The sequence below is a fragment of the Xyrauchen texanus genome, chromosome 4 (assembly GCF_025860055.1).
Source record: "Xyrauchen texanus isolate HMW12.3.18 chromosome 4, RBS_HiC_50CHRs, whole genome shotgun sequence".
NCBI classification, from domain to species: Eukaryota; Metazoa; Chordata; class Actinopteri; order Cypriniformes; family Catostomidae; genus Xyrauchen; species Xyrauchen texanus.
The window spans coordinates 25404526-25429922 of NC_068279.1; the positions used below are offsets into that span (position 1 = coordinate 25404526).

The window sequence follows — 25397 nt, forward strand, 5'->3', positions numbered from 1 at the left end:
TGCAGGCGAGGTCCTATTCAGGATTCAGCGGCTGCATGCCCGTTGCACACGGCGCCCCAGTCTGTCTTGGAGGTGTCCATCGTAACCATGACGCACCTAGACACTTGCTGTATGGGGACTCCAGCCCTCAGGAAAGCAAGGTCTAAAAAGGTGGCGGCAGGCGGGCGTGAGAGCCACGTGATTCCATGCTTACCTCGGGATTTTGGGTCTGGAGCCAGTGCTATAGCAGTCTCATATGCATCATCCCGATCAGTGTGACCACCACTGAGGAAGCCATATACCCCAGGACCGACATTTCCTGCCTGGATTAGTTCAGGCAGTTCAGCACCGACTATGTGCGCTCTGCTCTGAGGTGCGCTATCATTGACATTGACATTGACAGTCTAACTCCATGACGATAAAAGAGATGCTCTGAACCGGGGAGATATTGCTCTTTTCCCAGTTGACCCGAAGCCCTAGTTGAGTATGCAAATGGCCACTTCCCTTAATGGGGCAAGGGCTGCCTCTGCGACCTTCGTGAAGACACGAGGGGACATGGATAAGCCGAACGGAAGGACCTTGTACTGATACACCCAACCATCGAACACAAACCGTAGGAAGGGTCTGTGTCGAGGTAAAATCGAGACATGAAAGTATTTCAGGTCTACTTCCGCAAACCAATCTTGATGCCAGATTCACATCAAAATGTGCTTTTGCATCAGCGTCTTGAATGGGAGTCTGTGCAAGGCCTGGTTCAGAACTCGTAGATCCAGGATTGGCCACAACCCACCACCCCTCTTGGGAATGATGAAGTAAGGGCTGTAAAAATTTAATTTCTAGCCATTTTACATGCACACGTTACCAGGCACAACCATATTTTTTTTATCAAGAAATGTCATGTTGGATCATAATTTCTTTTTCTTGTAAGACCTTTGATATTAGGGCAAAAATCATATTCTTGAAAATATTTTTTTTATTGTTTTCCTATAAAAATATCTGAAATTCCTAAAAACAGAAGCAATTTGATTTATCTTGTTTTTGAAACAACACTGCATAAAATATTTAGATTTTATAGAGAATGTATTTTTAACATGTGTATTTTGTCTGGCAGAGTTTTTATAGTCAAAACAAGTGAAAAAAATCTACCAGTGCTGACGAAGTATTCCAAAGTATTTAGAGTATGTTACTGACCTTGAGTAATCTAACGAAATACGTTACAAATTACATTTGCAGCATGTATTCTGTAATCTGTAGTGGAATACATTTCAAAAGTAACCCTTCCAAACCTGCACAGAGGAGAAGCTTTACAAACTGAAGGAGAGGTAACAGGCAATACAGCAGAGTAAGCACTAAACAGATATCGAAGAAGATCAAGAGCAAATGCAGACAGGTAAATAAACACTGTGGGTCCTTTGTGTGAGATTTGAGAGTGAAGTGGCATGAAGGTGAGTTATTTATGCAGGCAGTGATGAGCGAGTGAATTTAGTACAGGTGCTGTGAATTAGAAATAGGATGATGAGGAGCGGAGCGCTGAGGGAGGTGCAGAGCCCGAGGGAGACGTAACAATGACAACGTTTCCATACCTACCTGAGTTTGCTGGAAAAACAGCACAGGCACAGCCGATGAATTCAGATATCAACCTTTTGTTTCTTTCGATGTTCCGAAATGCTCAGGGGTAAAATTCACTCCACACCTTCCAATATTTGAGAGGATATAGGGTTGTACTGATATCCAGATTCAGTGTAATAAGCCAGAGCTTCAATCGATTATGATCATGTATAGGCAATTGATGAAAAGTTAATATTTTCCTGACATGCATTTTCTCTGGGATTTCTGAAGGTTGAGGCATCTAGGATACACACACCAAATGACCATTTTGAACAATACACTTATACAAATACAAATCTACAGCAAAGACAATGAAACTTTTGTACAGCTCTCCTCTGGTAAACAATGACGCGCTTCCTGCCTCCTCCTCCATGTGACGCATGACCTTATCAACAAGCTCACGTCATCCCTCTTATGAGCGCGTCACAGAGATGTACGGAAGCGAACATTTGTAGTTAAAAATCCTAAAAATCTTAAATTCTGTTTTGATGAAGAAAGAAACTCAGATACATCTTGGATGGCCTGAGGGTGAGTAAATTATCAGCAAATTTTCATTTTTGGTTGAACTATTCCTTTATCTCAAGCACGCCATGCTACAAAATACATTAGAGTGATTAAAAGGGATAGTTCTCACAAAAATTAAAATGATCTTATCATTTACTAACCCTTATGCCATCCCAGATGTGTATGACTTTCATTCTTCTGCAGAACACAAATTATGATTTTTAAAAGAATATCTCAGCTCTGTTGATCCATACAATTAAAGTGAATGGGTGCCAACATTTTTACGCTCAAAAAAGCACATTAAGGGAACATAAAAGTGATCCATATGACTCCAATGTTTTTATCAATACCTTCAGGAGTGATATTACTGTTGTGGGTGAGAAACAGATAAATATTTATTTATCTTTTTTCTAGAAATTCTCACTACCCAGTAGGGGGCGATATGTATGAAGAATGTGAATCACCAAAAAAAAACTAGAAGAAGAATGTGCAGGTGAACGTTAAAGTGGAGATTGACTGAACAGGGAGGAAAATGTATACTGAAAAAAACATATTTTTCACCCACACCTATCATATCGCTTCTGAAGACAATGATTTAACCACTGGAGTCATATGGATTACTTTTATGCTGATTTATGTGATTTTTGGATCTTCAAAATTTTGCCACCCATTCACTTGAATTGTATGGACAAAAATGTCTCGGGTTACGTGGTGTAACCCTTGTTCCCTGAAAAAAGCGGAACAAGATGCTGCACTGAGAAAAGTGCTTTGGGGAACAATCCTACATTGTGACCAGCTGTGAATATGTGTGTAACACGTCAATGAACACTGACCGGAATTTATAGCCTCGGCTGGCGAGATCATTGGATGCACCTGTGGCCAGGCTTTAAATAGATGCATCACCAGGAACAAGGGTTACACCACGTAACCCGTGATGTTCCCTTTACAAAAAGCTCACTAGGATGCTGTGCTGAGAAAAGCGCTTTGGGAACGAGAATACCCACGCAGCCGCACTGAGGCTGTCCGGACCCCTACGGTTGTGAAGTGTGCTCACAAGAACGCAAGAGGTCTCAGACATGAGCTTGAGATGTCGACTCGAGGGCATAGGAGCCCGGAGTGGCATGAACATCTAAACTATAGAATCTAATGAATGTGTGCGGAAAGGTCCAACCATCACAAACTTGCTGCAGAGGGACACCTCTGGCTAGTGCAGTGGACATAAGTCTAAAGGGCACAGACTGGACACGGTCTGTGAAGCCTTTGCTGCTCCGGCGTTGCAAACGGCGGGGAGCAGAAGGCTTAGAGAGTGACCTGATGTAGGGTCGTGAAAGGCACCTTAGGCAGGTAGTTAGGATGAGGGTGCAAAATTGCTTTGGTCATTCCTGGGGCAAACTCTAAACAGGCTGGCAAAACAGACAGATCCTGTAGGTCCCCAATTCTCTTTAGAGAGCTAATCGCCATAAGAAAAACCATCTTGAGAGTCAGAAGTCTGTCAGGCGCAGACTTAGAGGTTCAAAAGGGGTCTCAACCAGACCCTCAAGTACTATTGCTAAGTCCTATTAAGAGGTCATGGTCTTAGCAGGGGATGCCTCTCAAAGGGCACCCCGTCCATCAAGGCGTGGCAAGCCAAAATGGCGGCCACATAGAACCTGAGAGTGGCGGGGCATGTGCCTGCTGACAGGTCTTCCTACAGAAATTGCAGAACTGAAGCGATCTGGCAGTTAGCAGGTTCTGCAATATGAACTTTTAGTAGAGGGAAACGCATACAGGCGCATTCTGGGCCATGTATGTGCCACCACGTTCAGCCCCCGGGGGGGACTGGGTGACTCGGGGAGAAGTAGAGGAGACATTGCGCTGTTCATAGAGGCGAAGAGGTCCTCTTCTGCCCTGTAAAATCTACCCAGATTTGTTCCAAGTGGAGGGAGCCCTAGCACTTAAAATGTTCTTGATTACCCCAGGAGAAAGCCCTGTGTACCTCAGTTGGTACCCAACAGGGGCTAAGCATGAAATGGTTCCACAATTTGGGGCCGGGGATGAAATACAGTCCCCTGTGCCTGAGAAAGAAGGTCCTTCCTGTTCGGAATCGCCCGAGGCCAGCCGCCGAGGGGAGAATTTAGCTCAGAGAACCATACCCTGTTCGGCCAGCATGGCGCTATCAGTAGGAGTCAAGACCCTTGCTGGCGAACCTTGGCCAAGATTCCCAGGAGTACATACACATATAGATGCATTCCGGGTCATATATGTGCCCTTACCTCCAGACCCACGGGGGCTGGGTGACTCAGGGAGAAGTAGAGGAGACATTGCGCCATTCATAGAGGCGAAGAGGTCCTCTTCTGCCCGGGAAAAATTTCACCCACTACCTCAGGGTGGAGTTTCCACTCCCCCATCGGTATTTTCTGTCTGGACAGTAAATCTGCTCACATACACGGTCATCCAGGGATATAAACTGCCCTGAGTGACAGGAGCTACCCTGGGCCCCAAGGAGAATCCGACGTGCCAGAAATTCACCTGACATGAATTTGGATTTCCCTGATTGTTTATGTAAGAGACTACCGCTGTATTGCCCACCCACACCAAGACATGGCAGCCTCTGGAGGAAGTATTTCAGGGCCAGAAATACAGCCATCAACTCGAGACAGTTACTGTGACAACCGAGCTATTCCCTTTAAGCTGGACAAAGGCCGCTACCCAGCCCATCAGGGAGGCGTCTGTCATTAGCAGCCTGCGACAACGAGACACACCTAGAGTGGGACCCAAGGTAAAAAACCAGGGTCTGATCCACATAGAAAGGGAACGAAGCCTGCGGCACGTAACCCTTATTAGCCTTGGGGATTTTGCCCTTGGAAGAAATCCCCTTGCTTTGAGCCACAACAAAGACGGTCTCATGTACAGAAGGTCCAGAGGGATCACCGAGGACTCAGTCGCCCTGAAACCTAGTACAACCGTGACCTAGCCTGACTTCATTCAGGGTATTCTGAATGGACTCGATTCTAGCGAGAGACAGTTGTGCCCGCATTGTGATCGAACTCCATACGGTCCCCCGATGGACAGTGTTCTGAGTGGGAGAGAGGATGCTTTTCTTGGCGTTGAGCCTCAACCCCAGGGAAACTAGATGAGCTAAGACGGTATCCCTGTGCTGAACTGCCAGTTGCTGGAACTGCGCTAGGATCAGCCATTTCGTCTAAGAATGCGGATGCCTCGGAGTCGCAAAGGAGCTGACGCTGCATCATGCATTTGTGAATGTGTGGGTTAAGAGGGCTAGGCAGAATGGAAGAACCTGATACTGGAAGGCTTCGCCCCCGAAAGCGAACATCTAAGTGAAGAAGTGCATCAAACGTGATGTTGGGCTTGTGACACGATCGTTTTGATAGGCAGCATCTTGATAGGCAGACAGACTGGGCAGTTCAAGCTTTAAGATCTAAGGCCAGACACAAACCCTCACCCTCCATGTGAACCAGGAAGTATTCGGTGTAATAACCTGACTCTCTCTCTGGAAGGGGAACACATTCTATGGCTCCTTTAACCAGGAGATTTTGCAGTTTTCCCCACAGTAGACATAACTGATCCGGTTTACGGTAGTGGGAACCACGCCGTTGAAACACGGAACGCGGCGAGTGAATTACATTCTGTAGCCCTTTTTTACTGTTCTTAGGACCCACGAAATATCTGGCAGAAGTTTCTACGCTGCCAGGTTCTCTGAGATGGGTATAAATCTTTTAAGACTTCCTTTTTGAGGGGGTGTTGAGTGTTCCGCATCCTGGATAAATGCAGTGAGCAGCGAAACACCCAAATCTTTGATGGGAGCCTCTACCACCCAAAACACCAAAGGCGGCAGGAATGGAGAGGCTTTGCGGGGGTACCGGGAGGGGCGAAGTGAAGCATGTGCCCCATCCCGAGGGGAGCTACCCCCACAAGACTAGGCGCAAGACCAACAGTGTTTTCTTCTTTTAGAAATTAGGGTCCTGAGGTCTTGCTTTGGGGGCTGCTGAGGGCGATGAGACTGTCCCCAATCCCTGGGAGGAGGAGCACGACTCGCCATGCTTTGCTTTTGAGCCTCCCTTCTAACAGGACCGAGGCAGGTTTGGGTGGCCGACGGACCCGCCCCCTGAGTGTGGTGAGGGAGGAACTGCCCGAAGGCCTCCTCGTGGCTTTTTGCCTCTTGGAACCTGGAGATAACCGTGCTCATGGCGTCTCCGAATAGGCCAGTAGGCGAAACCGGGGCATCAAGGAGGAATACTTTATCCTTGTCCTTCATGCCCAAAAGTTTGAGCCAAAGGTGCCTCTCCACGCTGACCAAGGCAGACATAGACCGGCCAATAGCACGGGCTGTTTGCTTGGTCACGTGGAGAGAAAGATCTGTGGCTCAACGAAGCTCAGAAAAAATTTGCTTGTCGAGCACAGCACCCACACTCCGGTCGTCCAGCAGGTCAGCCTGGTAAGCCTATAATACAGCCATTGTGTGCAGAGCAGCACCAGCGTGACCTGCTGCTTGATAAGCCCTCCCCACTAAAGTGGAGGTCATCCTGCAAGGCTTTGTGAGGAGAGAGGGCTTTGTAAATGATGATGCCGAGCCCGGTGAGAGATAGCGCGCAAGCGTCTCTTCAACCGACGGCATCATTGAATACCCCCGTGTCTCAGTACCCATGATAGTAGAATATATCGACATCAAGGGCACAAAGACACAGGAAGTAAAAAGATTCCTCCATGAACGAGAAAGCTTGTCATGGAGTTTTTTTTTTTTTAGCATCCAGACAGAAATCTGTCTTATAGTTTGGAGCATTTGGGGGGGGGGGGTGTCTCTTGTTCCACAGCCTGAGTAACCACCTCGAGTAATTTGTCAGCCGCTTTATTATTGTGCGTGGAATGTACAGAGGTTCAGCGCCCCCCCACGTGAAACGTGGGCGCTGACTCCCGGAAATAAGCGAGGCGAGCGTGAAGCATTTCGCCCGAAAGCAGATCGCAATGCTCTCACCCACCCCGCTCCAACGCGAGAGTAGCATGCTCTTCCCCAAATAAACAAAGCAAAACTGATGTGTGTCCCTCTCGGCCATAGAGTGTAAATAAAGGAACACGCATTGTTTGCTCCGACTTTCAGTCATTCTCTCTTTTTTTTTTTTTTTTTTTTTTTAAGAAAGAAGAGAAAGGAGAAAAGGTTCACTGCGCACTGCCTAACCAATTCTATCTCCTAACAGAAGAAAGAAAGTTTGACAGGCTTGTGAGACACACAGAATGGCTCTGAAGAAAATAGATCTGACGACACATTGGTGACGATCTATTTATAGCCTGGCCACAGGTACATCCAATGATCTCACCAGCCGAGGCTATAAATTCCAGTCAACGTTCATTGACGTGTTACACACATATTCACAGCTGGTCACAATGTAGGATTGTTCCCCAAAGTGCTTTTCTCAGCGCAGCATCCTAGTGAAGCTTTTTGTAAAGGGAACAGCTGAGAAATCATTCTAAATATCTTAATTTGAGTTCAGCAGATGAAAGACAGTCACACTCATCTGGGATGGCATGAGGGTGAGTAAATGATGAGAGAATTTGTTTCATTTTTGGATGAACTATCCCTTGGGGGGTTGGGGTTTAGAAAAAAAATATAAATAACAACAGATTATATAATTTAAATAATAACTTAATCACAGCAGGATTTCTCTAGTTTAAAAATGTTTTTGAATGAATTAATCACAATTAGGGTGACAGCATTAAATTTAAACAGATACATTTATAACTTTACAGTAACAAAGTAGAATATAACACATTTCAAAATATGAATCACAGCATTTAACAAACTATTTCTCTACAAAAAGTTGCAAAAAGCCACATAAAATCAGACTCGAATCAGTGAATTGTTTCCTTTTGAACCGGTTTATTTGCATGAACTGGCCAAATTAAGAGGTTCACTAAAACAAATTGGACTTTCCTACACCACATCTCAGAGAGATAGAGCACTTTTATGGAGAGCATGTGTCACTCTACACTACTAAGTTTTGGAAATTAATCCATTTGAACTAATGTCATGCTTCTGTTGATAACCACTTTTTTTTCAGTTAGTTACTCCCCAACATTGACACCTCAAGAGGTACCTACAGAGAAATCATACATGGCAATAAAATAGAATTTATACCTAATCACCACTCAGGTTGCAGATAAACTGTTTGTTTATTACCAGGAGCTAATTTGACAGTTTGTTTATTCTCACACTCTCTCATCTGTCAGTTCATTCTTACCCTTAAATCATTTTTAAGACTGAAAACCTATGGTGCCTAGTTACTTGTCACTGAAAAGTCCTAAAACTGTTTTTTTTATTATTATTATTATATTTATTTACTATCACCGAAATTCTGAAAGTATGAAAAGTCCTAAAGCTGTTTTTTTTTATTATTATTTACTACCAGCAAATTTCTGAAAGTATGCATTGTCATTATGGCTTAAACTTCACATCAGTCAAAACTTTTTACAGGTTCTGAATGGAGCCCAGAATCTCAAACTTCCAAAAGTCTGAAACAAAATGTTTTCTCTTAAATAATGGTAAACTGTTCACTTCTCTACACCATTTGCTATTGAATGCTCACTTATTCAGAAATTTTAACACATTCCCCTCTTTCCTCCAGTTCTTGCTCAAAGTCTGTAAAGAGTTGTAAGCAAAGCCATTTAATCAGACTTTCACCTTTGAGAAACACCATTGGACGATTTCTGTGATGTTTTGTGTTTTATTGTCCAGTGGAGCATAAGTTTTTTCTAAGTGATAATGTGATGATGCCTCTACTCTCATGGGCAGACTTTATTTCATGATACAGCGCAGGATACTGGGCTGTATCATGGAAATTGAGGTATGATTGTTTAAACTGGCATTAGAAGGCATTGTTGTCCAACTTGAATTTTAGCTTGTGTACTTGCAACAGTTCATACTTTAAACTGGTTACCTCTGAAAAGTTAACTTTACAGAATATATGAAATTATAAGCATACATATACAGCTTAAACAAGACTAAGTTTGTTTGCTGGCTTAACTAGTTCTAACAGCCTGGTCTGGTTTGCTGGTTTTAGAATGGTTTTGGACACTCGTCAGCTGGTCAGGCTGGGACACCAATTGGCTGACCAGCTAAACCAGCTGAAAACCAGCTTGGTCAGCCTGGGAGACCCGCTAGACGATCTTAAAACATCAGCAAACTAGGGAAGTGGTGGCTCAGTGGTTAAGGCTCTGGGTTACTGACCGAAAGGTTGGGGGTTCAAGCCCCAGCACTGCCAAGATACCACTGTTGGGCACTTGAGCAAGGCACTTGAGCAAGGCCCTTGACCCTATCTGCTCCAGGGTTGCTGTTTCATGGCTGACCCCAGCTGAAAACAACTGCATTTCATTGGCTCTGCACAATGACAATAAAGTTGAATCTTAATCTTAAGTGGCTTCAAGCTTTTTTTGTTTTTCCCAGCACCGTTTAGTCTGTCTACGTCCCATTTGACTTTGAAGCAAACTCAAAGAAAACCTTCAGAAGACAGTGTCTCAGAGTTACTCCACACTGAAGAACTCTCTGGACACCAGCAATATTGGCAATCTAGATGCAGGAGGCAGTGGTTTGCTGGAGCCTCTTTTGTTTTATTTGTCACAGCGATTATATTTTTACTTGTTTTAGCTGGGATGGCAGGTTTATGTGGTTTTTGAAGAGGGAAACATGAAGGTGGTGTCTTTGGCATTTGCCACGTGTGTACCGCAAACCTATAGGTTTTGGTAAAACACCCCATGATAAAGTTATAATCTTGCTCTCTCTCCTTAACTCTCTCTTCGCCTCACTTTTTAGACCACAAGCAGAGAGGCACGGGTCTCTCGTCAGCAGAATTCGAGCCTCCTTTTTTTAAATGATTGCAGAGGGCTGAGTAATTTTCATTTGTCCTGTTAGTCAGTGAGGAAGAGCTTTTTAGGTATTTAAATGAGTGGCCTCACAGATGATTCAAGGGTTTTCTTCATACATTTAAAAAAAAAAATGTGGTCTTGGATTAGCATTCGTAATGCGCCATTAAAGCCTCTGAGTTATAAATCATCTCAACCGTCTATAGTCTTTCATTCCTCATCCTAATGCTGGCCATTGAATAATGAGCATCTCTGAATTATAATCCAGAGTGGAGACTGTGAGTGTTGACTACCATAATGAAACCACAGGTAATCAATTGTGCACAAGCAAAACAGTGAGTTACAGTACCAGTTTGTGTGGAAATCAACAGGAAACTGGTGTTACAACATTATATCGATACAGTAAATGGGTCACAGTACAATTTCGCAATTCTTTAGCTGTGAGATATTGCAAAGTTATACTTCATACTATACTTAGATTATAAGGTTCTCATTCATCTTCATTGCGCAACAAGTGTAATGATAGTGCAGATGATCTGTATGAACATACTTCAGAATGAAACAAGTTATAGACTTAACTAGTTCTGAGTTTGCATTATAGTCTAATAGTATGTCCACTTATTATAAGCATTTTTGGGGCTTCATGAAGTTGCTTGTAAATATGGGTTGTCATGGGTTGTGTGTGTTTTTTCTTTGTTTTTTGTTACATTCCAGAATGTAGTCAAATTGTTTGGGCTTGCATGTGCTTAGCTCTCAGAGCATAATAAAGTGTAACCAACGACTAATAAGTGCTGGAAAATAGATAAATATTAAGGGTAAATTGGATTTATTGAAAATACATAATTTTATATACTATGGTTGTTACACTTTTTATCCCGATCAATAAAATGAAGACCTTCCTTCATAACTCCTTAAAATAGCTTACAATGGGGTTTCTTATTTTACTTTGGTAAGCCAACTCACTTATTTTGGGCTTGTTTTTCCAGTCCAGGTTTCTCTTGCAAGATCTGGCAACACTGTTCACAGCTAGAGACATAATGTCAAACACTTGTGGTAATCTCTCTTTCTTTTTCTTTTTTCAAAAATATAAATGTGAAAAAGTGTAACTAAATAGTTATTGATTCCTAGCGTTACATTATCGAAACAGCATTGTGAGTTAAAATATTACAATTTTGTAAAATATGTAAAAGTAATTACATATTACTTCATATATATTAATTTTATTGGCTTTAGTGGCATCCTCTGAATACAGATAGATGGCTTCACTCTGTTGTGCATAGTCAAGAAAGTAGTAATGGACAGAGAAAGAAAGAGAGACAGAGAAAGAGAGAAAGATAGGCTGGTTTTTAGTTGAAAGTATACACATCCACACATCATTGCATTCTTGAATGACTGTACTGTACTAGAACTTCATGTTCTAGTCTACATTACTGAAATACATCAATGCAGTTATGCTAATCCAATCACGTCCTGTATTATAGTGGCAGCCGAGGGAGAAGCACGTTGTCTCAGGTGTGTTTTGTGGGCAGTAATCTTTCTTTGTTCTGACTGGCAGGAGATAATGTGGCAGAGAGACTCCCAGTCGCAGTGCAGGTCTTTATTTTCAATTGTATAACAGAGAAATTCAAGTGCAGATAAGATCATGTCAACCTCATTGTTGAGAGACCAGCAGGCTTCATTGGTTTATAAGTAATACTGTATTTGCTAGATAAAATAAAGATGTGGTAGAGATTAAGCAGAGAGTACCCCAAAGAATGGAAATTCTGTCATCAGTTATTCACCCGCATATTGTTCCAAATCTGTTTCCTTTCCTCCATGGAAAACAAATAGGAGATTTTAGACAATATACTGTATGTTAGCTTCAGTCACCATTCACTTTCATTGCATATTTTTCCCACACAATGAAAGTGAATGGTGACAGAGGCTGTCGTTCTGGCTGACTTCTCCTTTTTTATTTCTAGGTAGAAAGATAGGCATACAGGTTTGGAAAAACATGAGGGTGAATAAATGATTAAAGAATTTTTTTTTTGTGTGAACTATGCCTTTGATTATGTGTTTTTGTGCAGGTTGAATTTACTAAGCATTATTCCTACACTGTTATATTACATTGATTTTATTCTGTGCCCCAGCTCGTAAACTGAGGAAGATCGGACAGATGAAAGGTCCAGATGACGTTGGGGCCGTTCAGGGCCTACCAGAGACAGTTCAGCACCTGTCCCCCAAGCCAAGCCTGACATTCCACTCTCAACTGATCTTCCTCAACATCCTGGAGGCCATTGAGCCTGAGGTGGTGAACGCCGGCCATGATCACGCTCAGCCTGACTCTGCGGCTGCTCTCCTCACCAGCCTTAATGAGCTGGGAGAGAGGCAACTTGTCAAAGTAGTGAAATGGGCAAAAGGACTTCCAGGTAATTTAAGGATATCAAATTCTGTCATTCCTCATATCATACAGTCAGTTGTAGTGGTGGGCAGTATGAAGCTAATCTTATGGCACAGTATGAGCAGCTTTATATCAAATTAATTATATATTTAAGAAATAAGGTATGAGAGGGCATGCTACATTGGTCTGTTGGCCAATCAGCATTCAGGTCCAGAAATATCCGTTTTATGAATCACAATATAGTTATTTTTGCTGAAAATTCCACCAATACCATTTTAATTACATGATAATAGTATGGCTGTTGATTTAACACATTAATTTAATATGAATAATTATAAAAAAAATTATGTTTAAAAAAACAATGAATCATGCCCCGACCAGTAAATAAAAATATATTTAAATAAAAGCACTTATTTTACTATCAGAGCAATTCAAGCTTAAAGTACCACCTTCAGGTTTTATGAGTCAGCAGAGGGTGTGCTACAAAAAGTATCCTTAATCCATCACTATGATGGTTTAAGTTGTAAAATATATGTCATGGTTTGATGCATATGTACTGTACATAGATCAACAATTAAAAATAGTGCAGATGGCCCAATTGAGAACAGGACTAATTGATGAACTCAATTGCATAATAGATTTCTGTGAACTATAGGGTAGTAATAGACTCTAGGCCACTTATATGGATACTGTGCCTTGCAAAAGTATTCAGACCCCTAACCAATTCTCTCATATTACCGAATTACAAATAATGCAATGAAATTTCATTCTGATTAATATTTTATTTTAAAACACTTGAAACTCAAAATCAATTATTGTAAGGTGACATTGTTTTTTGTTGGGAAATATTTTTATGAAAAATAAAAAATAATAATATCTTGCTTACATAAGTATTCATCCCCCACACATTAATATTTGGTCTAGCCACCTTTTGCTGAAATAACTGCTTTAAGTCTTTTGGGGTACATATGTACCAGCATTGCACATATGTACCCCAATAGTGACGAAGTGATTTTGTCCCTGTCAAAGTTGTATAGACTTTGACTGGGCCACGATAGGACATTTATCTTTTTGTTCATAAGCCAGTCTAATGTTTCTTTGGCCTTGTGCTTGGGATCATTGTCCTGCTGAAAGGTGAATTTCCTTTCAGGTTCTCTTGCCGTATTTCCCTATATTTTGCTCCATCCATTCTTCCTTCAATTCTAACAAAATGCCCAGTCCTTGCTGATGAGAAGCATCCCCACAGCATGATGCTGCCAACACCATACTTCACTGTAGGGATGGTATGTCTTGCGACATAGGAATTGTTTGGTTTATGCCACACATAGTACTTTGAGTTTTGGCCAAAAAGCTCATCTTGGTCTCATCTTACCACAAAACCTTTTCCCACATCGCAGCTGGGTCACTCGCATGCTTTCTGGCAAACTCCAAACGTGCGTTCAGATGGTACTTTTTGAGTAACGGTTTCTTTCTTGCCACCCTCCCATACAGGCCAGCGTTATGCAGTGCTCTTGATATGGTTGACTGGTGCACGATTACTCCACTCCCAGCCACTGAACTCTGTAGCTCCTTCAAAGTGATTAGTGGCCTCTCTGTGGCTTCTTTCTTACAAGTCTCCTTTTTGTTACAGCACTGAGTTTTGGGGGATGGCCATTTCTTGGCAGAGCCTGGGTGGTGTGGTGCAACTTCCACTTCCTAATTATTGATCCAACTGTGCTCACTGGGATATCCAACCATTTGGATATTATTTTGTACCCTTTCCCTAATCTATGCATTTGTATTATTTTATCTCTAACTTATGTGGAATACTGGTGGTATTCATTTTCCTTCAGATTCACAGCCTGACCATTGATCCTTCAACAATGGGGTTTTATCCTTAAAATGTGATTGCAACTTTAATGATTCAAAGGTGGATACCAATGGTAAAGTAATTGTGTCCTCGTTACGGCAATTACTTTCATCTGTGTAACCAGGCAGCTTCCATAGCACAGGGGTTCAATACTTATGCAAGCAAGATATTTCAGTTTGTACAAATGGTTTGCACCATTTGTAATTCAGTAATATGAGATAATTGGTCAGGGGTGTGAATAATTTTGCAAGGCACTGTATATATAATTTAGTAATTATTTAAAAATAATGTATATATATGTAATTATCTATATGAAATATATAATTGTTTAATTATTTTTACTTATTATTTAGTGTGTATATTGAATTAATTTGGGATTCATTTGACAGTATGATTAATTAGGATTCATTTGATTAATCACCATGTTGTGTAATTGAAAAAAAAATCAATCCATTGAATAATTACTTTACAATTAAAAGCTGCTTCATCTCATTCGATCATTATGATTGGAACTTGATGGACGCACACCAAAAATAACTTTATTTATAATAAATGAATGACAATAGTGTAAAACCTGCTTCACATTATGAAACACTTGAATAATTGTTTTTTTTAAAAGACAAAACAATTTAGCTTATATTATGAAGTGAATTTAAGGTCATCACATTCTGTAGTTCCACACTCATTTCAGACAGCTGAAGTGGTTACAGTATATATCGTCTAGGTTACGGATGTAACCTCCAGGGAACGAGACATTGTGTCAAAGAAGCAACACTAGGGGTCTCGCTAGAGTGCCGAATATGCCTTTGATCTATGGGAATTAGGCAGACAGTATTTGCATACCCCGCCCTGGACATATGGTTATAAAAGCGGGCAAATATGTCGAGTTCATTCAGGAATTTTCTGAGGAGCTGGAATGGTCCGGCCACTCAGCGATGTGGCAGGGAGGACACAACGTCTCGTTCCCTCCATCAGGGAACGGAGGTTACATCCGTAACCTAGACATTCCCCGTCTAGGGGTCCAATTCAAATCATGCCATGCGCTGAGCCGTGTAAGTGTACTGCTGACACAAGAGCGGGCAGGTATATTTACATGCAAAGGCGACCAGTTGTGTTAGACTGCATGTACCCCTCCCCAATGCCCCATAAAAGACGTCGGAACCCCTTTGGTTACCCTAAGCAGGGGAACAAGGCGACGCTTGCCAATCTGGGAACGGGCCTCTTTTCTCTATATGTTTCTTGCATAGAGCCAAAGCGGCTGGGACACTGCGGAGACCACACCTGCCAGGAACGGGGAGGTAAGTGAAGAGATACATCACATGGGCCCCTCAGGTCACATGTGGAAAAAAATGGCGCGGTGGTAGATCCAGCCTCAAGGAGGGGGGAGTTGCTGCAGCATGGCGACTGGAGGGCAGCTGGAACTGCCTAAGGGGGACGCGGGTCCACTTGCAAGGGGACCGTCCCACGGAATATACACACAGGAGGCATCCACGCAGGAGTCTGGACCTGTGGAGAACCTATTCCAGTATGGTTAAATTAAGTACCCGTAGTGGAATGGGTCAGCGAATTCCTCCGGCGAATTGCAGACCCATAGGGTTAGGGAGGAATCGTCTAGGGATCCGAATATATGGAATCTCCTGGGAGAGAAACCTCGACTGAGGGAAAGGGCGCTAGGTGCAAGCGATCCACCCGGTCAGTTCATCAGCGTGTTACCGAGTTCTACTGGCTCGGACCTGAGAAGACACGGGACGATACTGACTCAACCCTGAGATTGTAAAATCTCGCAAAGGTATTAGGTGTTGCCCAACCCGCTGCTCTACATATGTCTGCTAGGGAGGTGCCCCTGGCCAGTGCCCACGAGGACGCAACACTCCTTGTTGAGTGTGCTCGGACCCGGGGGGGGCATGGTCTGGGTGTGGTAGGCCAATGAAATGGCATCCACCACCCAGTGGGAGAGCCTCTGTTTGGAGACAACGTTCCCTTTCCGCTGTCGGCCAAAGCAGACAAAGAGCTGCTCAGAACGTCTAAAACTCTGCGTGCGGTCCAAGTAGGTATGCAAAGCACGTACCGGACACAGCAACGAAGGGGCACCTGGTCTCTGAATGGCATGGTAGGAACCTTGGGCACAACGGCGCACGCTCGTGGGTGAGACGTGCTAACATCGAGACTGAGTCTAACTCCGTGCCGAGAAAAGAGATACTCTGAACCGGGGTGAGTTTGCTCTTTTCTCGGTTGACCTGAAGCCTGAGTACCTGGTATCTGTGAGTGCATAGTAACTCTCGGGAGTGGGCCAGTATGAGCCAGTCGTCGAGGTAATTGAGTATGCGGATGCCGGCTTCTCGGAGCAGGGCAAGACCTGCCTCTGCGACTTTCGTGAAGACGCGAGGGGACAGAGACATGCCGAAGGGGAGGACTTTGTACTGATACGCCTTGCCGTCGAACACGAACCATAGGAAGGGTCATGTCGAGGCTGAATTGAGACGTGAAAGTACGCGTCCTTCTGGTCTACTGCTGCGAACCAATCTAGATGCCGGCCGCAAGTTAGGATGTGTTTTTGCGTGAGCATTTTGAACGGGAGTTTGTACAAGGTTGAAAACTTGCAGTTCCAAGATCGGTCGTAAGCCACCGCCTTTCTTGAGTACGATGAAGTAAGGGCTGTAGAAACCCTTCTTCATCTCGCTTGGAGGGACAGGCTCTATCGCGTCTTTGAGTAGAAGAGTAGCGATTTGCGCGTGCAGGGATTTGGCATGTTCGCAGTGAGAACATGAACAATCCACAAACGCTGCCTCAGTTTGATCGCAACCCAGACACACGAGACAACGCCTGTGGCCGTCTGAAGCGGAGACCACTCTACCGCATCCAGGAACTACGCTGGGGCGGAAGGGCATCTTTATAAAGACACGTCCTGAAAAGGACGTTCAACGCCAGCTGCGTATTTGCTCTTTTAGAGGAAATAACTCTTTCAGAGAAAATCACTCTTTTATAACTCTAAGTTTCTTGCGCTGTCGATGCACCCAGGGGCAAACTGCGCTGCCGTGCAGAGAAGGAGAAAGCCGCTGTAATGCGCCGTCGATTCCAACAGGCAACCGTCAGAGGAAAACAGGAACAGGTGTGTGACTCGCAGCTGACTGCAACACAACCATTGGCTCTGAAGAAGATTTCTGAATGAACTCTGTGTATTTGCCCGCTTTTATATCCGTATTTCCGGGGCGGGGTATGCAAATACTGTCTGCCTAATTCCCATAGGCCTTTTTTCATAGATCAGAGGCATATTGAGACCCCTAGTATCACTTCTTCGACACAACTTCGAAGTGAGCGACAGATGGGGAAATATAGTTATTTGTGCTGAAAATTCAACTAAAATTGCTTATATTATAATAATCATCTTGTGATGTGTATTTTTCTTTATAAATTTTTTTGTGAATTAAATACTTTACAATTCAAAAGTGTTTTATTTGGAACTTAGACGCAGACCATAAGATAAGATTACCCATAAAAAATGAAATAGAAGTATGGCATTAGTGCAAAAACAGCTTAACATTTTGTAACACTTGAGTTAAAAACAAAGAAATCAAAATAGTCAAATTAATTTTATAAAACAAATTATTATATTATAGCTCATTAATACCTGTTCAGATATATTGTAGTATAAACAGTATACCATAATTTCAACCAGTTCTCATATCCCTACCATCACACAAAATATACTGCATATTGCCCAGCCCTAATCATTTGTTATGAAATTTTGTTTATAATGTAGTTTTAGTGTCTCAACCTCACCTTGAGACTCTGCCTGTTGATTCTTGTCAAGACAGGGCTATTTCAAAAGCAAAGACAGACTTCAGTCATATGCAAAATGTGCCAGCGGCAGACCATCAAATGTTTTGTGAAAAACTCAGGAGGAGCGAGCGAGAGAGAATAGTGTGTGGCTTGACACAGACAAGTTTTTTTAAACTGATACCATGACATAATTGTATTGGTTGATAGAATCAGATTGATGTGATTGGTTGCACTTCTCCAATGTCCTGTTATTGAAAGCATTCATAAAACTGTAAAGCGTGGCATTTTAATCTGCACTGAAGCCAGTGATGAATCTTTTCAGAAGAAAGTGAGATCAAGTTTTACCTCGGAATGTCCAGCATGTTTTCCCTTCATCTGCTGAAAGCAATGCATGCTCGCCAGTCTTCCAAGGGGTTGGCCTCCGTTTTGTTTGGATCAAGTAAGTTCCAGAAAATCCCAGAGGAAATTTTATTCTTCTGGAGTTGCTGTCTTGTAGCTCAGGAGAATTGTTTTCTCAGTTAGTTTATTGTTATGCTTAAGGCTTGACATTGTCTCAGATGCTTCTCCTAAAATTTCTTAGGTGAAATAGTAATAAAAGCTTGTGAAAATTGTTGACATACAGTAAAGGGGCTTTCACATGACTCACATCAGGGCAATGCCAGCTACAGGTAGTGCTTTGATCTCCACATGAAAAGTGCTGCAGAGAATGTCTTGTTTTGATTTTAGCTCTGGCACTGCCTACGTAATGATGCATCATCTGAATTTTTTATAAATCTTTTGCTGCCTCTTCGGTAGGGGAAATTGCATTTCAGCACTTGACAACATGTGGACAGGGGCAATGTTGATGCTTCACTCCATAGTTATTTTTTATTTGTATAGCACTTTTCACAAAACACATTGTTTTAAATGTTAATTTAGCTTAATTAATAATTAAAAAAAATCATGCCTTAAAGTTTTTTTCTTTAAGCACTGTGACGAGGAGGAGGGCGGGCCGTGCTGTGAAGACAAATGGTCGGCCCTGAATTGGGCTAATCAGCCGGGAGGGGAAGTTAGAGAGCGAGATGCGCGCATGTGTGTCTGTGTTTGTTTGTTTATGTTTGCTTTATGTTGAATTTTATCATAAAATTTTACGTTGACTTTTTAGCCGGTTCCCGCCTCCTCCTTGCCCACCTTACCTCATTACATTGGAGCCAAAACTTGGGAGGGAGGAAGTATGCGCTGTCGCAGAGTTCTTGCCACTGCCGTCCGCCAAAGAAGCAGCCGCAGCCGTCTGTCTGGGGACGGAGGGGTCACTGTCGGCCGCCGAGAGCTGGAGGAACCGCTCTGCCATCTGCCAAGGAAGAGGAGGAGCGTTTCTGTCTGCCAGGGGCCAGAGGACTCTCTGCCGTCCACCAGGGGAGGAGCGAGCTGGCGTCCACCAGAGGGCAGAGGACTGGTTGAGGACCAGGCGACAGCACGTCCGGGAGCCGGCGAGCAAGATTTCTCTGTTGCTCCACCTCGCTCTTTCCCTCTCCCCTTTCCCTCCCCTCCCCTCTCCCAGGGCTCCAAAAGGTGGGGAAGGCCAGAAGGGCAATGCCCCCCCTCAAGGAAGGGAGGGGAGTGCGCCATGCCGGGGGTTTACCTGGCCTGAGTCGGGCAATGGAGTTGTGTGACGAGGAGGAGGGCAGGGCTGGGCAGTGAGGACACACGGCCGGCCCTGAATTGGGCTTATTAGCTGGGAGGAGAATAAAGACAGCCGGAAGCGCCAGTTAGAGAGAACGAGAGATGCACGCGGCCGCATTGCATGTGTTTCTGTGTTTGTTTTTATGTTAAGTTTTATCCTTAAACTTTACATTGACTGTTTAGCCAGTTCCTGCCTCCTCCTTGCCCACCTTACCTCATTACAAGCACACAGTGAGCAAGCCATGGAGTTTAATGTATTTGACAATGCTGATGCGAGTCATGTGGAGCTTTAGAATTCTTGTTGACAGCGTAGATCAAATCATTTGTTTTGGAAGAACAAACTCTCAAAACGTATTTTAAACTATAGAGGAGACATTTGAGTCTATTTCTTGCGAGAAAATCTGAAATTCAGGAGTCTCTATTTGGTCTCCATTTAATCTCATTGCTTTCAAGAGAGACAATTAAGATGTTATAGAGTACTTGTCTAAATTGTGATTTTTCTTTCCTATGGGCTGTACTGAAAATCCTCAGTTATAATGTACATAAGTCTTTTCTTGAAGTGACGATAAAGTCTGATTGTATTAGTGCTGTAAATGAGTCATAAATGAACTTGGTCTGAAAAAATAGCACCCAAACAGCTGACCAACTGAGAGATGTAGCAACACAACCACAATTTTCTCTCTTCTCTTGCTGTCTCTCAGGTTTCCGGAACCTGCACGTGGACGATCAGATGACAGTGATCCAGCACACCTGGATGGGAGTGATGGTCTTTGCTCTGGGCTGGAGGTCCTACAAAAACGCCAATGCACGGATGCTGTACTTCGCTCCGGACCTGGTTTTCAATGAGTTAGTGTCATTCACTGTGTTTTTCCACATCCACCTCACTCTTATTTGCCTGTTTTCTTTTCTGTATTTCCATTCATGTACTACATTGTTGCCTCTCCATCATTTGTTCTATTTTCTTCTTCTGTCCATTTGTTCATTTTGTAAATCTACTAATCCATCTTTCCTCACACTCATTTTTCTTTCATGAGTCCTCAGTAGCCCTCTCTCCTTATTCCATCTTCCTCTCTCTCTCTATGGGGCAGGCACATATCTTGTGCTTCATGCACACAATAACAGTCTAGCCCTGGATGCTTCCCAGATTCATTTAGAATTTACTGCTGGCTTATTATGGTGAGAAGGATCTTTGTCACAAACACAATCCCAGGAGAGATTGGATTTTTGGGGGGGCTCACATGCACTCAAAGGCCTTTTTCACCAATATCTGAAATAGGATATTTCCTTCCTAAATGCATCTTGTCCATATACCATACCAATACTGCTGACAGAAATTGTGTTCTAGGCTTGACAAATCGATTTAATTTAGTGGAAGATGCTAAGTCATTAGATGACTGGTCGTATTAGTCAGAAATCTTTAATGGTATTTAGCAGTTATAAAGTTGTTGCGAGCTGTCAGAAATTGTTAGATGCTTCTTTGTTTGCTTCTATCTTTTTGTCTCTTTCAGTCTATTAATCTGCCCCCTATCTGTAAGTCGTAGGATGCATATCTCCAGCATGTACGAGCACTGTGTTCAGATGAAGCACCTCTCGCAGGAGTTTGTGCTGCTGCAGGTCACTCAAGAGGAGTTCCTCTGCATGAAGGCGCTCCTTCTTTTCAGCATCAGTGAGTGTCCTTGAGTTCACGCATGTGTGTGTATGTATATAAGTAGCTATAGTTTGGGGACACATTTGTTCCCATAAGTGAGCTAAACCTGACAAAGCTCTCTTTGGGGACATTTAGGGATGTCCTCAATTGGAAAATAATTCATAAATACAGTAATTTTTTTCTTTTTTATAAAAATCCTAAATGTTTTCTTTTAGGGGTAGAGTCAGGGTGTGGGTTAAGGTCAATCTATTGTACTGTATTTATTATTATCTTTATCTAAAAAAAAAAAAAATAGAAAGTAGTCTATGGTATATCCCATTTAAAAAGTTGTGCACGTTCAAGTCGAGCTGTTTCTGCCATAGTACTCTCGGATATTAACACTTGGATACAAACACCACATTGAAATCAATAAAATACAAGCAAACGCAGAAAACTGGTTAATTGGCAATAGCGTATACAGTGCTTATAGTAGCAAAATAGACAATACAGAAAATAGTGTAAATAAAGAAATAAAGAATCTGAATGGGAAAATATAATAAAGAGAAAAGCTAAACATTTTATAAAAATAAAAATAGACAGCAATGGAGATGAATTAATATTGAAAATATGGAATAAATATAGTCACTTGTTGGAGTAATAAACCACCTATAAATGTTCATTACAGGTGGTGAATGTTTTTATCTGTATTTCAATTTGTGCAGTTCCAGTGGAGGGACTGAAGAGTCAAAAATATTTTGATGAGCTGCGTCTGACATACATAAATGAGCTTGACCGTTTAATCAACTATGGCAGGAAGACCAACTGCGCCATGCGCTTCCAGCAGCTGACCCGACTGATGGACTCATTGCAGCCAGTTAGTGAAAGCACACATATATGCAGAACCTAGAGTAAAAATTAATTAATGAAAATCTGTAAAAATCTACACATTCACCTTAAAACACAGAGAGACACCATACATCACACTCGCGCACACACACACACACACACACACACACTGATTGTAGTGTTTTACATGTACTGTAATATTGGCCCAATGAGTGCTGCAGAGATTTATTGATACACTTTCACATAAAAAAATGCTACAGTATGTTCTTTTCTTCCCCTGTATATATTCATACTTTGTCATTTTTGTCTTCTCGTCTCTCCTTTTACCCTCTTTCTCTCTCTTTCTGTCCCTCACTCAGATTGTTCAGAGGCTGCACCAGTTCACCTTTGACCTATTTGTCCAAGCTCGGTCCCTGCCCACCAAGGTCAACTTTCCCGAAATGATAGCAGAAATAATATCAGTCCAAGTGCCAAAGATCCTCGCTGGCCTGGCTAAACCAATCCTGTTTCACAAGTGACACGACTACAACCTTGTACCACCGATCCATACCAACCCCACCCAGTCAATATGAGCAAATCAGATCGGCCTGATCCAGTTTGATCCAGCCTAAACCAGCCTCCAGACTCGACTAGAGCGACGAGACTGAACGATACAGATTTTTGGTTTTAATTTTTTAGCATTTCTTCCACCCCCCCTCCCTCCTTTTGAAAAATGGCCCTGAAAAGAAGCGGGATCATTACATCATTACAGCTGTCTATCTTCTCCTCAGAGATCATTTGATCTCATTTTCTCAAACTAACAGCATGGTGTGAAGCAGGTCTTGTTCTTTCTTTCGACCAGCAGTTATCCTTCAAGAGTTACAGCGTGTTGCCTGGTGAAGAGTTTGGAAAAAATATCACACTGAAGTTCATTTGAGCCCTTAATCAACATCAACAACAACAACAAAAAAAGACTTTACACAGATCCCTATGAGATACGCGAGACTCTGACTTGCCTTGACTTTCTATACATCATGTCTGCAAGGCTTGATTTAATGATTTAAGAGATTAGGAGCAGACAAAGCAAAGCAGCATGCATACAGAAGTACATCTAAACGTCACATAAACTGAGACATGATTTTATGTCCTTGTGACCAGTTAGTTTGACAAGTGACTCTTATTAGTTATAACAACACACTAATAAATACAGTACTGTACTATTAAAACAGTATGATATTCAGTACAGAAGGACATCAGCAGACTGGCAAACAGTTCTCCCTGCTTTATTAGTTTATTGATTGCAAAACAAATGCTTCATTCATTTTTTACGAAATGTAGAGGCTCTTTATATCAACCCTTTAAAAAGGCTTCAGTGATTTGGGATATTTTGAGATCAGTACAAAAGTGACTTTTTTGTTCAATCGAAAGTCTGTAAAAATCTGTCATAGTGGGGTTTGAAATTTGCTTTTGCTACTGTTTTACTGAGAATGAAACACAAGAAACATCTCACAGTCATAACACAAAGAGTTGCCTTCTCTAGACAGCAGACTTTTGTTAAGACAGTGCTATTTTTTAAAACCTGGATATATAATTACATGTTTTAGTTTATAATGTTGACAGTTTAAAGACTTATATATAGAACACAAATACAGCAAAGCCTGGGTCGGCAAAGAATGTCGAAATAAATGTGCATGCTCTCTTCATATTCATCAAAACTAAATGCAATTGCATGCTAAATCCCTAGTTATTCTAACAAACCAAACTGCATTTCCAGTAAGCTAAATGGATATTGTTAGGAAACGGGACTGTTTCCCATAAGGCTCTTATGAAGTTACCCTCTCTGTCCTTAATGGAAGATTTGGCAAGGTAATGTTCTTGTATATATATGTAAAAGTTAAGCGTGGTTCTTTTCAGCCTTTCTATGTGCTAATGTATGAATGTAGTCAATAGTTTTACGGTACAGTTTCCTCTCTTTCCTTTATAGTAAGTGTCACTGAGGGATTTGTATTTCTCTGCGCTAGCAATAAGTAATCAGATGCTTAACACACTCTTTTAACGAGCTCTTCTTAGGATACCAAAACATTCTTAAACAGCTTTAAAAAAAGAAAGAAAGAAAAAAACTAAAAAGATATATGCTTATGTGCTAACACAGGATAATGCAGTTATTTTATCAGATAAATATCACTTGCACCAAACATCTTAATCACCATCAACTGTCGCAAATAGGCGGCAAGTGGTGCTATATTCTCGTGTTTATTTAAGAGGGTGCTAAATGAGACAAAAGACAACACAAAAACAAGACGTATGCATTTTTGCTCTGTGTAGCTACACACTTTCGCTTCAATTAAAGCATTCTCTATTTATCTGTCAGAATGGAACATCTTTACTCTCTTTGCTCATACAGTGCTCCAGAACTGCGCATATTTTCTAGGCGTCGTGTCACCTTTTTGTCTCCGCACACTCTCGGTTTCTAAATGATTGAATAATGCCTGCAGCAATATGTATGTAGATTACTCTTTAAAGAGCCCTGAATTCTCAGCGATGTGTTGTCTTTGTCAGGCCTGGTGTGACCTGGGGTGTACTTTCAGCAGAGCAGGGAGTTTTCCGCCAAGTTAAAACGACGAGATGTTTTTTAGCTGCCGCAAGCTCTCGTTGCCGCAGAGCATGTTGATGGTTTAAATGTGCCAGGCAGAGAATAGGCTGTCAGAGACAGCTCTTCTGCTCTGACAGCACCAAGCACCACACAATTACATGCAGGTGTTTACCCATTTAGACGGCCTGAAAGCATTCATTAGAATTTGCAGAACTCTTTTACCCTGCCAAAAAAAAGCTCATGACTTAAACCCGCAAATATGTAGCGCTTCAGGACAGAGCCAAACACTTTGATCAAAAAGTCATTAATTAGACAGTGGACTTCAAGAGGGTTTGATGGTAATTATTGACAAACTGCAATAGAACGCATGCACTTAAACAGCTGCCCAGCTCTAGTTCATATTCAGCTTTGATGGGGAAGGAAACACTCTCACTCTTCTGTTTACAGTGGAAAGTTTGTAATATGTCAGTTACCGATACTTGATGTAACACCTCGTTTGACTCATGGACTGACTTGTGCTTGGATGGCCCATTAGCAGATTTACATTGTGACTTAACACATCTCTTATGTGCTATGATGTAGAAATTATGTGTGTGTTGGTTTTCAATTAAAGTCTTACATGGTTTCAGATCTAAGATTTACTCTTACTGTGTGCAGTGTGGTCAGCTAATAGCAAAAGCATATGTGTATGCCTGTTCGCAGGCTCTGCGTCACCTCAATTATAGGTACAAACATGGGG

General features: G+C 42.2%; 1 protein-coding gene across 1 annotated transcript in view; it reads left to right on the forward strand.

Annotated features, from left to right (window-relative positions):
* The window catches only part of LOC127640503 (androgen receptor-like), a 131725-nt gene extending 106332 nt beyond the window's left edge, over positions 1 to 25393 (forward strand). The window contains exons 4-8 of the mRNA XM_052123106.1: positions 12072 to 12350; positions 20315 to 20459; positions 21149 to 21279; positions 21963 to 22114; positions 22446 to 25393. Coding sequence (XP_051979066.1) covers positions 12072 to 12350; positions 20315 to 20459; positions 21149 to 21279; positions 21963 to 22114; positions 22446 to 22604 — 866 coding nt within the window. The 3' untranslated portion in view covers positions 22605 to 25393. The remainder of the gene's footprint in view (positions 1 to 12071; positions 12351 to 20314; positions 20460 to 21148; positions 21280 to 21962; positions 22115 to 22445) is intronic.
* Positions 25394 to 25397: the final 4 nt, after the last annotated feature.